The 17,467-nt window shown below is 36.2% G+C and overlaps 1 protein-coding gene across 1 annotated transcript; it reads right to left on the bottom strand.

Annotated features, from left to right (window-relative positions):
- Positions 1–1,578: 1,578 nt before the first annotated feature.
- Positions 1,579–15,455, bottom strand: LOC132621110 (protein CHROMATIN REMODELING 19). The gene is made up of 13 exons (XM_060335260.1): positions 14,896–15,455; positions 14,526–14,596; positions 14,010–14,130; positions 12,183–12,223; positions 11,829–12,079; positions 10,988–11,168; positions 9,594–9,779; positions 9,249–9,422; positions 9,011–9,169; positions 6,398–6,472; positions 6,174–6,310; positions 2,326–2,544; positions 1,579–2,234 (listed from the first exon to the last, which is right to left on the bottom strand). Exons 1-13 carry the CDS (start codon positions 15,311–15,313, stop codon positions 2,078–2,080), a joined length of 2,190 nt encoding a protein of 729 aa, XP_060191243.1. The 5' UTR covers positions 15,314–15,455; the 3' UTR covers positions 1,579–2,077.
- Positions 15,456–17,467: the final 2,012 nt, after the last annotated feature.

A 17,467-nucleotide genomic window follows, 5' to 3' on the forward strand; every position in this document is an offset into this window, starting at 1 on the left:
AAGTTAAGTTTAATTGCTAAAGTGAGTTTTTGGTACAAGTTTAGGGGTGAATTTATGCCTTTTCTCGAAAAGTTTCAAATAAAACTTGATTAAGACTTTTGTAGTAGCATTATCCTTATAAATATACCCTTCCTGGTTTATTCAAACACTGAATGGACTGTTTGGGGGAGGAAAACAAATTAGTGATTAAGAAGAGGAAGAATACAACTGGTGAAAGCTTTCAAAGAATTGAGATTGATCCTATGTAAAAAAATAAAATAAAAAAACCGCTACCACCTAGGTTCATAAAAAAACCAATGATATTGATTGCTAATGGTAGCAGTGATGATTAATAGCATAGCAGTTGTTGTCAATATATAATGGTGATTGATTTTGTTGTCAATATATAATGGTGATTGATTATGATAATTGTCAACAATAATAATTGCAATGTTAATGATGATTACGGTGGTGTGTTGTGATAGTTAACAATGATGGTTGTAGCGATTAACTATGAAAGTAGAAGTAGACGGAATTTCATTTGTCAATAAATCGTTCAGATTTTGATCGTAGATCTTAATCATTCAAACTCATTCAACACCTAGAATAATATACACTTTATTATTGAAGTTGAAATGGTTATAATTTAGACCTAAGAACTAAATATATCCTCTTAAAATCTGAATAATAAGATTCTGACTACAAAATAAATATATACTTAACTATTAAGATTTGAATGATTGAGATTCAAATTTTGATTTAATACAACAAATGAGATATAAAGCACGTAAATGAAAAAGAATTTTCTTCAACTTTAAATTATAATTTACAAACTTTATTCTACTATTTAAATATTGGGCCCATGCTCAGCGTGAGCCAAACGCCACTAGTGTAATCGTTGGGGCAATTTGCAGGATTGCCCTTCGCTGGGGGTGATGTTTAATTTTTGCCCCTCAAATTGGTAGTTTTAACTTTTAAGGCAGAAATTCTGCCTTAAGAATTTATTTTTTTATTTCTTTTCACTGAACTAAAATTCGAACACACAACCTCGGAGTATTAGGCGAAAGACAAAACTTAAAGATCACCAATGTGAAGGGCAAAAATTAAAGACCACCCCAAATGAAGGGCAATCCGCGCAAAAAAAAAAAAAAGTAATCGTTGAACGACATAAAAGTCAATTAACCTTAAGTCATCTTCTCAATTAAGCATTAAGAGCCTTATTGGATGGACTTATGCCTATAAGCTGCTAAAACAAATAAGTTGGAGTAGTCTAACTTATTTTTTTTTGCTTATAAGCTGCTTTAGATAAGCTAAGTCAAATGGGCCCAATTATTTTTTTGAACTTATTTTAAGCACAAAATGACTTTAAACTGGCCAGTCAAACACTCAAAAAAACTGAAAACAGCTTATAAGCAACTTATAAGTCAATCCAAACGGGCCCTAAGCTACTTTCTGAATGATGTATAGCCGAAGGAGAGTCCTACTGACATAGAACTTTCTAAAATTCGTTCATCCATTAAGCAACTTTGAAACGCATATAACTAGGATATAAGAAATTTATACATTAAAAATTCGAAAACCCACTCAATTTACCCCGATTCCAGCAATTCAAAATACTGCTAAGTATGCTCGTCCGCCATAGATGAGCAAAGGTTTTTTATACTAGAAAAAGTGTTCATTACGGAACTTCAACCAAAATAGGAGTACTACTTTGAGCCAAAAATGGATAAAAGTGCCCGGAAAAGTGCATGACCAGAACTACAATAAAAATAAAGACTTACCTATGACAAGATTTTACTGTACAGAGTTTAATTTTTTTATAAACTGGGGTCGATCGATTCTAGGAGAATACAACAGGGGCACGGCATTGGCTCAATTTTCTGTTTCCAAAGGAAGGCCCTAAAATAATCTGCGAACATGGCATTATATGATTAACAGGGGAGAAACGGAGGGATCCTACATCAATCCCTCACCTCCACTTCTCCCCCTCAGAAATTCTGGAGGGCAAAATCGAAAACAGGAAAACAGAAGAAAATGAATGCCAATAGATCAAAAATGATATTGGTTTGAATGTCGTGCCAGAAACGTAGCCCAACCATTAACCAAGCAGAAGAGACGATAATATCTCTCCCATAGTTTTTGCATCACCTTCATTCTCAATTTGGGCACCAGACTCAAGTATAGCTGCATCCAGTGTAAGTTTTCGCTTCGCAATCTCATATACATTCTCATCAACAGTGTTCCTTGTCACCAGCCTTCATGCAGAAAGCCAAAAGGGAAATGTGTGAACTACAAGAATTTCAATATAGAAGCGAAAGAAAAGAAAACCAAGATTATGGAATCAACCTGTATACTGTAACTGGTTTGTTTTGGCCTATCCGGTGGCAGCGATCTTCAGCTTGCCTATCTATCTGTGGATTAAAATCCATGTCATGTATGATAACAGTATCAGCTCCTGTCAAGTTTAAACCCTGTCCTCCAGCCCTTGTGGAGAGCAAGCATGCGAATATGGAAGTGTCCTTATTGAAGGTGTCAACAATTGTCTGTCTCTCCGTCACCTGAGTACTGAAATAATGAAGGAAATCAAGACATCATGTTTAAGAAGATACTAATAATTCCCCCATCAATTCTATTACTAATGCTTGAAACAAGTAACCAAGAAATAAGAATAATTACTTGACTAGCAACCAAAATTCTTTTTCCATTGACATCCAGCGCATGTCAAATTATTAAGTGTATTAAACTAGAATATCAATGTACGGTGTGCAGATCTAGAACTGACTTACACGGGACAGTAATTCTTCATCCTAATTTTTATAACATAGTATAGTCATGAGCTTTCGTACCTCAACAACAACAACAACAACCCAGTGAAATCCCACATCGTGAGATCTGGGGAGGGTAGAGTGTACGCAGACCTGACTCCTACCAAGGTAGGACGGCTATTTCCGAAAGACCCCCGGCTCAATAAAAGCATAAAAAGAAGTCAGATAGCTTTCGTACCTCAACAAAAGCAATATTTCCTTGACATGCAGAATGCAAGAAAATGGAAGTCTATTTAGAGCCCGTTTGGCTTAGCTTATAAGTTGCTGTATTCAGCATTTTTGAGTGTTTGGCTGGCCAGCTTATAAGCCATTTTGTGCTTAACATAAGCCCAAAAAAATAAGTTGGGTAGCCCAACTTATTTTTTTGGCTTATAAGTTGTTTTCAGCTTATAAGCTGCTTTTTTTAAGCTAAGCCAAATGGCCCCTTAAATCATGATTTCTTCAGTATAAAACTTGATCAAATGAAAAAGGAAAAAATTAGCATGCTATTATGAACATGTAATCCATAAATAATACATTCAACTGCATCACATTACTGATTTACACCCCTTTTATTTCTCTCTACACTTCGCGCTTGACATATGCAATGCCTTCATGGAACCGCTACTGGGCCTCCAACCCGCGCGTTTGGAACATCATGTTGATCCCCCAGCTAGGGCAAATCAGTCCAATGAAGGAATTTCTGCTAAACCAAGCTGTGTGACTACTCTAGATGGTTCGTCAATGACTACCACTGCAAAATCGCCACGAAAGGAATTCTGTAAAATCAAGAACTGCGACCCTGAATGGCATGCTTGTAGTTATCTTCAAAGCTAAGGACTACTACAGAGTCATGGCTGAGGATTGCAAGATGACAATTGTGGGTAAAACTCTTGATGTGCCGACTGAAGATCGACATTATTAGAGCTGCATTTGCTGAGAAGGTGCCACTGAAAGGTATGGCTAATTGGGGTGTTTGACTTCAGCCATGGTCCGTGGAAGGGCCACGCCATAGATGATTCATGCCAACACTCCCCCTCAAGGTGGAGCATAGATATCAGACATACCCAACTTGACAAGTGAGTCACAAAAGATCCTTCTTGAAACTGCTTAGGTCAAAATGTCAGCCAGTAGTTCTGAGGCCTTCACCTATGGAACCTAAATAAATTATTCTACGAACTTCTCATAAATAAAATTATGATCAATCTCCACATGTTTAATCTTAATCATGTTGTATCAGATTTTCTGCAATCTTAATAGCACTGATTGTCACTGTATAATTTCATAGCACCTTCAGGAGGGAAACCGAGTTACCCCATAATCCGTTTCAACCATAATAGCTCCTGAATTGCTTTAACCATTTCTCTATATTCAGCTTATGCACTAGACAAGGAAACAACCTTCTGTTTTTAACTCTTCCAAGTAACCAGTACCTCTAACAGAGGTAAAGTACCCAGTTGTTGAGTGTCGTCTCTCCTACGGCACCTCAATCCAAGTCATAATATCCGGTTACAGTTGTACTGTTGATTCTTAAACATAATGCATTTCCCTAGTGATGACTTCGGATACCTTAAAATCCTTACTGCATAATTCATATGAACATCACTTGGATTATGCATAAAACGACTTACCACACTAACTGCATAAGCAATGTTTGGTCAAGCATGTGATTAGTATATCAAGCATCCAATTAGCCTTTGATATCTCTCTTTATCAGTCAGGACTTCATTAGAAAGTTCCTCGAGGCAATGATTTTGCTCAATAGGAGTATCAATCGGCTGACACTCAAGCATAAGAGTCTCTTCAATAATTTGAATCAATGGATCATACTATTCTAAAAGTAGGAAGACCCTAAGTTGAAAAGTTGAATTACCAAAATGTCCATAAAATATTGAACGACATTTTTGCCCTTTAAGAAAACACTATTCCAATAACAATAATGTATAAAATAGTAAATGCATTCCATCATAATCATACTAATTAAATTGGCTATTTAATTAGGGTCCCATACTAAATGGTGTATTATAGCTGCTGTGAACATGGTAATTGAAAAGTTAACACCACCAAAGCATTTTCACCTCCTATCATTAATTTAGTGTTTAATAAACCTTTGGGTTTTATTCATCATCCGTTCTCCATCTGTACAAATGGCCATTCGCTTACCACAATAAATTGCTTAGTATATTATTGTATTGATTGTTGAATATTATCAGCCTACTTATTAGCTTATTACAATATGCATAACCATCACCATTAGAAGAAACAATAGAGAAGAACTTTAGATATATCAGGTAAATTTATTTTTCTTTGCTAGATTTTATGAGCATTCATGGAACAATATTCTCTTGTTTATGCAAATTCTTAGTAAGCTACACTCTCCGCTGTTATTAATCATTGCTAAATGATTAGATAAGTAAGCTCTTCTACTGAGATTAGATGGGGTGACGGAAAAGCTACCAAAACGTCAAATTATTACTGAAGACGATAACATCCTTTTTCCCTCCCAAGGACTACTAAATAATAGTCTTCAGTGATAATGCGACGTTTTTGTAATCATAGCCAATATTTAAATTATGTGTTGTTGATATATTAAAAAAGGAAATGATGTATTATAAGAATTGCATAATTGAAATTGTTCGAATATTACTTTTGCAATTTATTTGAGAGCAAATTTTTGGTATTACTTGCTGTAATGTTTTAAAAATATTTATACTACTTAGCATGGAATATACGTGCAACGCACGTGTTCGAGGACTGGTATTGATTATACAAGCAACTCATTTACCTGGTCCCACGAGGGGGGTTATCCACGTTATACCAACGGTGTCACGTAACATGCTTCGCCCAAAAATTTTAATAAAAAATAGGTATATGAATAATACACAAAACATAATTTTATATTGCCATAAAGCTTCCAGTTCTATTGGTCAAGTGCCTGATTTCCCTTCTTGATGACGTGTTCGATCTTCTGCTGCATCAATTTTTTGGCAAGTCCTTTTTTGTTTGAAAATATGGAGGTTGTACAGGATTGAACTCCTGACCTCCTCAGAAATAAAAATTCATTTAAACCAGTGAGCCAAAGCCCATTCCAAAAAACTAAAGGAAAATATATGGTATTATATTAAATAGCTTATTTGTTGTCTTCTTTCTTGCGGGATTACACTGGGTATGTTGTTGTGTTTGTTTTCTTCTTTAAATATGGACACCGCTGCACAAAAATTGCCTACTCCACTGGGTCCATTATAAGTTCTTTGTTTCTACTTCCTCAAGATAAACATCAGATGTGTCATTGAGGATGAGATAGCTGTGAAACAGCACGCGCTAGAAGCATCACTAAAAAAGGCTTGGCAACAAAGAAGGATCCGTTAAGAGAAAGTAACATTTTAATACCTTCCATCCAGGCGCCTGTATGTAACACCAATAACATCTAGGGTCCACTCCAGGATATCAAGCATTGAGGTCCACTGGCTAAAAATAAGCACTCGATGACCAGAAAGCTTTAATGAAGGGAGAAGTTTGGCTAATTCCTGCACATGGAGCACTTCAATTATTTTGAGCAAATTCAGTACAACTTTAAAATGACTACAAGAAATCAGAAGGCCTGTGAAATTAACCTGGCATTTCGCTGAAATCATAACATGTTCATCTGATAGCACTCCCTTATTGTTATCGCCATAATAAAGTAAAAGCTGCAAGTAATAGAAAACCAAAAATCCAAATGATTGCATAACTAATGAATAAAGAGGTCAATAGTAGTCTGGCTTCAAAACCAGTTTATGGCAGTTGACATCAATGGAAGAATAAACTGATACAGCTGACGACAAACTAGGCCTCAATGATCCTATTTGAGAGAAGGAAGCACCACAATTTACCCCTAACAAGAGTCCATACAAGGAGGCAAGCTAAAGAGATAAGATATTCATTTATTCCTTAAGAAGGTTGAGGGACTTCTCAAGCATTTGGGAAGCTCCCCAAAGAGTATAATGTGCTCAAGGTGATGGTCAAGGAGGAAAGTCAAAGTTCAAGTAATCCAAGTGAACACAGGGAGAGTTGAGCAGGTTTGACCGAGGTTGAGCTTACCATTGACCATAGACTAAGAACCGACTGGACTGTAGTTGGATGTTAGGGGATTTCCCGCTTGTTGGCCCATGACCATGTTGTGGTTATTTGGCCATATGTCCATCTTTGACTTCTTTAGTTACTTGGTCTTTTTTTTTTTTTTGGGGGGGGGGGGGGGGGGGGGGGGGGGGGGGGTTTACCTAAAGGGCTTGGCCCAACCCACAGTACTACTATAAGTAATAAGTTAAGTGTCTTGCACACATTCTGGAATTACACATCATGAGGACTAGCCGACTAGGTTTACCTCTTGCTTGCTTTAATATTTCATAGGGTTGCTTACAAGTGTGTATCACTTTGGGGGTAATCCTATAACTCTTGAACGTCTTTGCATCTAAACTTTAAGCATTAATAGAATATTAATTGACTTAGTTCTATTGGTTATCCATTATCATAGTTTAGGTTCTTTACACCTCTTATAGCCATTTTTTTCCTTTGTTTTCCCCTCTTGTTTGCCACCAAGTTAATCATGTTACTCCAACAAACAGATTCTAAATTAGAGATGTCAGTACAAAGCAAATTGATGGAGAAGAATACATTTGCCTAAACTAAAAGGCCACAGTATCAGAACCTACCAATTGTTTTTTTTATTAAACACTTAATTGTTAATAACTTCCCTACATATTCTCAACTTGCGACTTCTGCAAAATACAAATCAAAATGTGACAACATCAGAATAAGTAATGAGAAAATCAATTAAACCAGGTTAATGGGTTCTACAGGTAGAAAATGGTCAGACGTAAAATTAAACCCAGTACAACTCTTTCACCGCCCCTACTCTTTCCCACCACCAATCCCCCCCCCCCCCCCCCCCCCCCCCCCCCCACCCCACAAAACACACACAACCCAAACCCCAAAAACAAAGGGGAAAAAGGAAAAGGCAAGAAAAGAGGAAGATTTTGACCAAAATGCAATCACTTAAATCAAACATGTGTCGTGCAATGGTCAAGATTGACAAAAAGTTAGTTCAATGTGAAGCCACTCGATATCCAGCTTTTACTAAAATAAATGTAAAATTCAACTTGTGCTGCCATTTGGATTGTCATGTTCATTCATATCTATACCTATACTTACCTGTCAGAATTTATGTCTAAACCGATTCTTACCTATCACCAGATTATCCCCTTGAAAATTTCTCATATAATCATCTCCTTTCTTAAACTTCCCACCAAATCCAACTAACACCATCATCTGCAAAATTGTTCACCGGTTCTCTTTGTTCCATCGTTAGTCTTTCTTTACCTTACTTCCTATTGGCCCTTCCTTTCCCTTCCTATTCAACGCTAAATTGGTTAAGAGAATGGATCGCTCCCAATTTGGACAAAAGTGAAACAGTCTTAAAGCTCTTGGAGAATGCAATTAAGCTGCTGCTTCATTTTCTTTACTTTTTCTTTTTCTCATTTTGTTGTTTGCTTTTTGGCTATGTTTTCCAGAGTTAATTACATTGTTAAGAGTGGAATTGAAACAAACTTTAACTAGAATACAGGTAATTCTATTGCTTTCAAATTTGAGTATTGATTTTAGAAGTTTCACAACTACCCCGAAAAGGAAGGAGAAGATCTTGTAAGCTTGCATGATAAATTATGTCTTTTTGCTTTTGTCCACACCTTTATTTGCTGCTTTGTACTGTGCCGTTAGCACTTCCATTATCATTAAGATGTTAGATAGTTTCCTTTGATTACCAGAGGTTAACAAGCTAAGCAGCAGAGGATAGTGGAATGCTAAATGATCCAAAATACATAGTTCATTCGCTCCACTTTGTTTTTCTCTATTTCATTTTGTTTGGCTTTATTTCCTTATTAGTCTATTCCAAAAGAATGGAATATTTCTACATTTCCTCAATGAGAAGCTTTTGTAGTCACACCATCTGTTATGGCAAGTTTAAGAGCACAAGTTTCAAAAGTCTTATATCCACACAAATGTCATCGCATGTTTAAAAACACGTGCTTTAAAAGTTTTTGTTGCTTTCTTAAACTTCCTGGTGAGTCAAACTATGTCAAACGAAGTAGAACGGGGGAGTATGTCATGTGGAGGAAGCCCATGATTAACCTAATGTGTGGGAGCAGATAAGTTTGTAAGAAGAAAAATGAGTGAAATAAAAGAAAGTATACCTTGTGGATGGAGAAGTCATTATAGCCCTTCAGCTCCTCAATTACTCTGTCCACTGTACATTCAAAACCAAAGACACCTTTGGGATGCATAACTCTAGCAATTCGAACAACATCATCATCTGTATAGATACGCCTCACAAGCAGAGGATGGTTTGCAATCTGAAGAAACCATACCATCATTGGTCAAAAATCTGGAGTTTTGACCATAATAATTCAGATGTATCAAGAAGTTCAGCACCTTGCGGAATTCAAGAAAATAATTGGAAATTTGTCGTCTAGAAAAGACACCAGCAGCATTATTTGAACTAATAACAGGTTGCTTTGAAACACGAGCTAGAGATGCAGCGCGGTAGCTCTCAATCGCTTCTTTATATGCATCTTCTTGTAGTTTCTCCATGCCTACATAACGAACCTGCAGTAGAAAGTTCTTTTCTCTCATATAATAAATCTAACATGTAAAAACTGTCGTGATTACAGGCAAGCCCATGAATAGCAAAATCTAAACATCAATAGACCAAAGATGGAAACAGTTACCATCAAGGAAAAAGAAAAACAAGAAATAAAAACCAAACAAAATACATACCGTCTGTATTTTTGGTACAAGTTGTTTCATCACATCTGATTTTAATCTTCTCAAAATGAAAGGTCCAAGAATGGACTTTATTCTAGCAATTAACTCTTTATCTTCTGCATTCAATAGTTTTTTCAAGTCAACATCTCCTGTTTCAAATAGATCAGGCATCATAAACTCCAAAATTGACCAAAGTTCCTGCAATAGAAAACCACTAACTGAACAGAGCAAAATCAAACATAAAGATAAGCATGAATTGTGAAAACAATTGTCAAAGCAGCAGATATGACACACAAGAAATATTACAAGTAAAATGACCAAGAAACTATATATTTTTTAAAAAGCTTATATACACAAAGTTACTTGTACTTACTGAGAAATGTATAGCAAACACACACAAAGTTGGTGATTCATGAAGAAGCCATGCAGTAATAAACATACGGGCCTACCCAACAATCGAAATTAAAAGTTGTTTGAGAAGCCAGGCAATCTGAGTTTCAACTATGTGGTTGATTAAAACTTCAAAACCCTAAATTTAGAATAACTTATCCTACTATCCAGGAAATTTTAAGATAATAGAGAATGAGCACTCATCACCAATAGCATCTGCTCAGGAAACCAAATGTAAGAGAGCTAAAATGTCTCACCAGACTTAAATAACCACAAAGTTTTCTCATCACATCCAAACATGGCAAAAAGAGAGAAAAGGATGGGGAAAATTTGTTGAGAGCATTCCTCTGGAGCAAGTTATAGAATCTGGTGACTTATTACTTCTGATATAAGCTCGTAAGTGCTCAGTCCAGGACAAAGAACCTCAAACTGCCCTTGCAAGGATTGCTATATATCACAGGAAATTCTGACAATGGAGTCACTTGCATCACACAGCAATGAACAAGCCCCTTTAAAAGAGATGTTTCTCTACACTATCATCCAGGGTCATTGAGGCTATATATCACAGGAACTTCTGAGAGTCACTTACATCACACAGCAATGAGTAAGCTGTGCTACTCTACATTATTATCCAGGGTCATTGAGGCTAAAATACATCACCATGTAATTCAGGAATATCAGATAAAGCTTTTTCTTACTCCTTATGGGAATACTCCTAACAAATATCTGTGCATTTCGTTACCAATTTGTTCAGCTAGGATAAGTTACCAAGATTGGCATTGGACACTGTTAATTGTCTACTTTGAAGTGCCATTAAATTTACTTAGTATTCCACCTATACGTAACAAAAAAACATTTTTTTTACTTTTTACGCAAAAGTAACAAACTCACATTAAAGAATGTCCCTAACAGACATTTTTTCTGACATATAATAACATACATATAAGAGGTACAGATGCATTATATACGACAAATCCTTTAGCTGCTTAAAACAAAACAGTTGACGGCTATCATACATGCAAATCATTCTGTAGTGGCGTGCCGGTGAGCATTAATCGTTGGTGGGCATTACGTGCAACAGACATTAAGTTTTTCCACCTATAGCTACTTTTATCCTTCAAAGCATGAGCCTCATCCATTATCACACAGCTCCAACGCCAGTGCTTCAGAATTTTGCGGTCATCTTTCTGCTGTGCACTGCAAGAATGAGACACAGGTATAAGACTCAACGACAAAGACTAGTACGAACTAGCTAGGCTTCACTCAAAACATGAATGTTCAAAGACTTTTTTCCAATAAACATGAAAGTTTAAAGACTTTTTTCTATAATAAGAGATCCTTTTCCTAAGAAAAATTCTCCAAGAAATGGCAAAGACTTGCTTTTTCCCATTGCCTCAATTTTCACCTTAGGATGGTGAAATTCAAAGTTTAGAGTTTCACAATGGAAAGAACAGCAGCAGAGTATCTTCAAGAATAGGACACTGAGATTTAATTTTCAGCAAACGAAACTGAGGCTCTTAACTATGGATTTTCTTGTGGCCTCCACTGAGAATAATTGAGATGCATAGACCATTAATTTAACTAGCCTTTGCAAGTTAAGCAGCTTGGGAATATAAATCTAATCTTCAGTCACTGATGCTTTTAAGTCCTTAATTAATCAAAATTTCTGTGGCTACTGAATGCACTCATTCTAGCAGTTCTTTCAGAGGCATATACCAGATGTTTCATTCTGAGGCAGAACTATGAAATCTAAAACACCTTACAGTGATAAATGACTAGAAAATACATAACCAAGAGCAGTAAGACGGTAAATTCCACTTCGATGCAAACTGAAGGTCATAAAAAAGATATGCAAACCTGTGTCGTTCAAAGAGCGAGTAGCACACTAGGATAACGTTAAATGGAGGTGGCACTCCAGTTCTAGCAAGAGAACTCAAGTCTTTGGAGTAAGCTGATCGTCCAGCACCATGATACTGGATCACAGTAAATGCCGGACACCACTTTTTTAGCTCTCTTTCCCAGTTCTCCAAAACAGAGGCAGGACACACAATCAAATGAGGACCAGGATCATCTTCCAAATGCTTCAGCAATGTTAAGTATGTGATTGCCTAATAAGACGGATAAATACATCGTTACCTATCACTTAAAGTCAAGATCAAAAACTTAATCTGCTTCAATGAGAGAAAATAAAAAGTTAGAACTGTGGCATACCTGAATGGTCTTACCAAGACCCATTTCATCAGCCAGTATAGCTGCATAAAACCAGCCCCGAAAAGTTTAAGTTTAAGGTACAAGACTCCACAACTGGGATGCATGTATGTACGCTTGTCAAGCTATAATTTGGTAGCATATCTTGGTCAGAAAGATGAGGCTTTCTTTCTATATGTACAGACAAAAAAAATGCTGGTCGTGACTATTTGCTATATGCTAGAAACATGTTCATGCGAAATATTAAGGCTATTTAGATGATGTGAGTTTCACTTGTGAACCTAAATCGGAAAAGAGTTTTTCCTGTTAACCTTTAAAAGTACAAAGATTTAATGCATATAAAACAGATCAGACTCACTATAAAAGACGTGGAGTAGCAACTAGCAACAGCCTTGTCATTTTGTATGAATAACTTAAAAACTGAATGGAATAATGTACTTTAAGCTTTAACTGATTACTTATATATTGAGAAATACTTGCAGATTATTCGGTTCATCGACCCATTATGCAGAGATGATAATATAGAGATCACTTATGTGGTGAATAATATTGTGAGGATTGTTATGAAGTGAATAATAATGTAGGGGGTGCTATACGTTGAGAAATAGTACAACGGTCGTTGTGCAGAGATTGCCTACTTTTGTTTTTCTGACAACTGAGCAATTTTCGAGGGCAAGTTGGTGTACGGTTCAAAACTTCATGGATAGTGGACCCACCCTCTACCTTCTTCACTTAAACTCCAAATTTTTGTCCGCAGCATGGTTCAAACTCGTGACATGCATCTAACTGCACATGACGTATTGACCAAAGCTCTGAGCTTGCTGGCTGACCACTGCTGTCCCATTCTTGAGTGAGCTGGAGCGCAGCCATCTTATTCACTGAACTAGCTAGAAGCTATAACTTTTTTTTTCTTTACTTTAAATACTCTTGTGCATGTAATGCTAATACACCTCTTACTCCGCAATTTTATTCCCATAATATAACATTGTGCAAATGTTGCATTAGCTATGTGAAGTTTAATACCATCAACCAAACACTAAATTAGTTATTATTTGACTAACCAAATATTGTATTGCTTATGCGGAATTCTATCTGGACTTATTTTTGTTTATGCGACCAATCAAACAATCCCTTAGTAAATACCAAGTTGGAAGGAAATTTCATCTCGGTAATGGTACATTGTCTAAAGATCATAAAAAAGACATGTAGCATCTCAGCTTTATCACTTTGTGCGACCAATTCCAAGACACTAAAAGAATGAAGTATTTGAACCTTTCTTCAGTACCGCATATCATCCTCTATTAGCCAGGTCAATTGAACTTAGAAGTAGTGACCAAGACTTCAGTTGATTTTTCTCTTTTTTCACTGAGGTAGGCGGGCCCATGGGGGAAAGGGGGAAGAGACACCTTTCTGATATATATATACGAGACAAGAATGATGTCCATAAGGTTAATAATATCAGAGTTACTCTTGATTATTTTCAATCAGCATAAACACCAATATCTCCCCAAAATTTTGAGGTTTCCAAGCTTTAAGAACTGAGTGGGAACTGTTAAAGAATATCAATTAAATAGATTATATGTATTCTGATCATAAGAATATTGGTTCAATGACAAAAAATTGTTAACTTGAGGTTGAAAGCTGATTGTGTGATTATCAATTATTTCTCGGAATTAAGCCACACATTTGTCAATAATCTTAAAAGTTAAACCACAGTAGCGCCTAAAAACTTATACAGAGGAATCATCATAAACTCACACCACATGTCCATGCTACAAAAATACCACATAAAAATATTTTAGAAAAAAAAAAAATTAGAATACTAAGTACCTCCCCCGATTTTCTTTCTATACAACAAAAGGAGGAAATTGACTCCAACGAGCTGGTAAGGTTTTAGTATTGGCTTAAAATCCGGATCTCCTTCTTCTCCACATGCCATCTCTATATCATCCTTGAATGAAAAATGTTTCAATCACAGAGCATTTTACAACAATAAAGCGCAAAATTACAAGTCTTATGCACTAGTTCAAATATTATAGAGTTAATGGTCAAAAACACACCTAAACCATCACTTTTTCCCAAGTTTCATAACTCAACTATCCATTGTTCCATTTACTTACCTAAACTATCACTCTCTTTGTATTAAAACACAGCTCTCTATGCAGAGTTGGCCTCCACGCGCCTATTGTGGATTGGGAAAAAATATTTAGCCAACTCAGCATCGAGGTGTGTTTTATTACAAAGAGAGTGATGGTCTAGGCAGGTAAAGGAAAGATAGTTGAGATATAAAATTTGCCAAAAAGTGTTAGTTTAGTTGTGTTTTTTATCATTAACTCAATATTATACCTGAGTGATGATTCTCAATGACGAAGCCTCCTCGACTTGAGCGAAGGAATCACACTTTGCAGCTGCAGTACCTGTTGGAAAAAATAATTCAAAGTTAGGAAACCAAAATTGGTTAGTTTTTGGTATTTTAATTCACGTCTAAATAGAATTTATATTCAGGCTTTTCATGTTTTGAGTTAAAGTAGGTTTCGTACTTATATACACAGGAGTAGTGCTGGTAGTTATTTTCATATAATAGAAAAGTAGAGAACTACCGGTTGTTCATTTTTCCAACTATGATAGTTGAAGTAGGAAACTCAAGAGAAAATTATACTTGAGGTGTGTTTTAACTCTTGAGTTGTATGAATAATAAGATATTTTAGTTGAGTACCAAAAAGCTCTCTCTTAAGGTCCAATGATATTTTGGCACACTTTTGCAAGGCCTTGCCTACAACATCATCATCATCCTCTTCTTCACTCTCGAAGAGCTCTTGAATCTCCTCGTCCTCGTCTTCTTCATTTCCTTCATCTTCATCATCGACTACAAATCTCCGGCGTCCAGCACGGCTGGTGGACTCAATTTCAGCATCATCGTCCTCCAAATTCTCCTCCGTCACTCCGATTATTTCTTCGGAGGAGCTATCTAACACTTGGATGGTATTGTGATTGTTGTTGCTGCTTTTGGTGTATGCGAAGGACTCTATCGGAGGAGGAGGAGAAGGCTTGTTGGTTTTGAGGACGCGAGAAGGATTGAACGAATTGTCTTCCGGCCATTCATCGTCGGAGATCTCGTAATAGTCACGCTTCATGGCTAGGAGGAAAACCCTAGAAGGACGGGTGTTGGAGGAGGGAATTTTGAATATTCACTCACTCACTCACCAAACTCAATTGCAGAGCCAGAGAGTATTTAGGGAAATGAAATCTATTGTTATGCCACCCAGCTCTTATTAAAGAATTCACTACAGTATTCCCTTTTTCCTGCACAGATACTAATAGCTGACGGTCTATTTCAGAAAATGACAAAAATGATTTCTTAATTAAGTTTTTTTTTTTTTCGGAACCCAGGATAACCCTTGCCAGAGCCTCTGCCATTCGGGTGAGCACTTTGTGTGCACTGGATAAACCTCCACTATGTAATAGCCTGCAAACCACACAGGGATGTAAATCGCACTAGGTAAGCCCTATGCGACAGGCTCGACTCAGAAGGCATTGAGGGGGATCGATCCCGGGTCATCCATGTGGATAACCACCCTCCAAACCAACTGAGCCATCCCGAAGGACTTCTTAATTAAGTTCTAAATATAATTTTTATCATTTTTTATGTTTTAAATTATTTAAAATGAGATTTTATTTACGTTAAATATTTAACAACTTTATTGTTATTAGTTTTAATGAGAACTTATATTTGCAAGTGTAATTTTACAAATTATTTTACTAATTTATATTATTGTTCGAGAATCAGGGATTGTAACACTCAATATACTTGAAATCAAATACTACATTTGGCTACTCAATTTTTCTGTCTTGGTTATTATTTTTCTTAGACTCAAAATATTTTTGTTTACAATGTCAAATTATTTTTCTTTTGATGAATTTTATTGAAGCAAAATTTGGTCAAGAATCAGATATCAAATCTGCCAGTACTATGGATGATCTAATACAGAATATGTATCCGCTCTATAGGAGGTATCACATTCTTTTTTAGGCCTCATTTATTTGCACTTAATGGAGGTCTGAATCTGAATGATTTAGACCTTAAGCTATTAAGTACATTTATTTACATTGAGATGTTAGCACTTATTGGGTCTGAATAGCTCTTAATTGTTAACTTCTTGAACAAAGTCTTAGTAGGCGTTTGGCCATGAAAACCAAATATTTTTCACTTCATTTGGAGTTGGAGTTTAAGATGGAGTTGTGTTTGGTTATAGTTTTGCAAAAAATATTTGGTTGTTTGAGGGTCTGTTTGGCCATAAATACCAAAAACTTTTTCACTTTTTTTGGAATTTTTGAAGTTGGAGTTGTGTTTGGCTATAGTTTTTTAAATTGTAGTTTTTGATGAAATATAGTGTAAAAAGTGGAATTTTTTTGAAAAACAAGCTTTTCGTATTTTTAGTATTCCGGAATACAACTCCGGAAAAAAGTGAATATTTTTATGGCCAAACGCTAAAAGTAAAAAAAGTGAAAACAAAATCCGGAAAAAAGTGAATAATTTTTATGGACAAACGCCCACTGAATGTATGAAAGTGAAAACAAGGTTTTAGTTGTTTTCCAAATTCCACATACAACTATTTGGAATTTTCATGGCCAAACACTGATTTTCAAATAAAGTGAAATAATTTTCTGGAAAAAAAGTGAAAATTCTCATGGCCAAACAGGCCCTTAATATCATTAAGAAGTATTTGTATGGATAATTTTTACTATTCGTCTCCATCCCACCACCCACCCCAACCCTCCACTACCCCACCCTCTATACAAACCCCTCACCCCAAACCCACCCCCACGGCCCACCCCAACCCTCCACTACCCCACCCCCTAGACCAAACCCCCCACCACCAACACAACCCCAACTCCCCACCCCATTCACCACCCCTACCCACCACCACCCACCTACCTTACCCCCATCCATCCCTCTAACCACTACCCCACCATCACCTACCAACCCCCTTCTATTAATAGTAAACATAAATGTTTCATTTTTTATCAAATAATATTTTTAATTTATTAAATTTGTATTTTTTTTTAATTTTGTATTTGAATTGTATATTTATTACGTTTAAATAAATACATTATGCACATTCAGGTGTTGAAAAACAAACAATCTTATAGCCTATTTGGCCAAGCTTCTAAAATCATCTTGTTTTAAAAAATGTTTTTTTCAAAAGTACTTGTAGACATCAAAATTTTGTTGGACTATACAAGATGAGCCCAATATGTGTTGGGGTTTCTTGGAGGCTACTCTACCC

This window comes from Lycium barbarum, chromosome 12, assembly GCF_019175385.1.
Source record: "Lycium barbarum isolate Lr01 chromosome 12, ASM1917538v2, whole genome shotgun sequence".
Lineage (NCBI taxonomy): Eukaryota > Viridiplantae > Streptophyta > Magnoliopsida > Solanales > Solanaceae > Lycium > Lycium barbarum.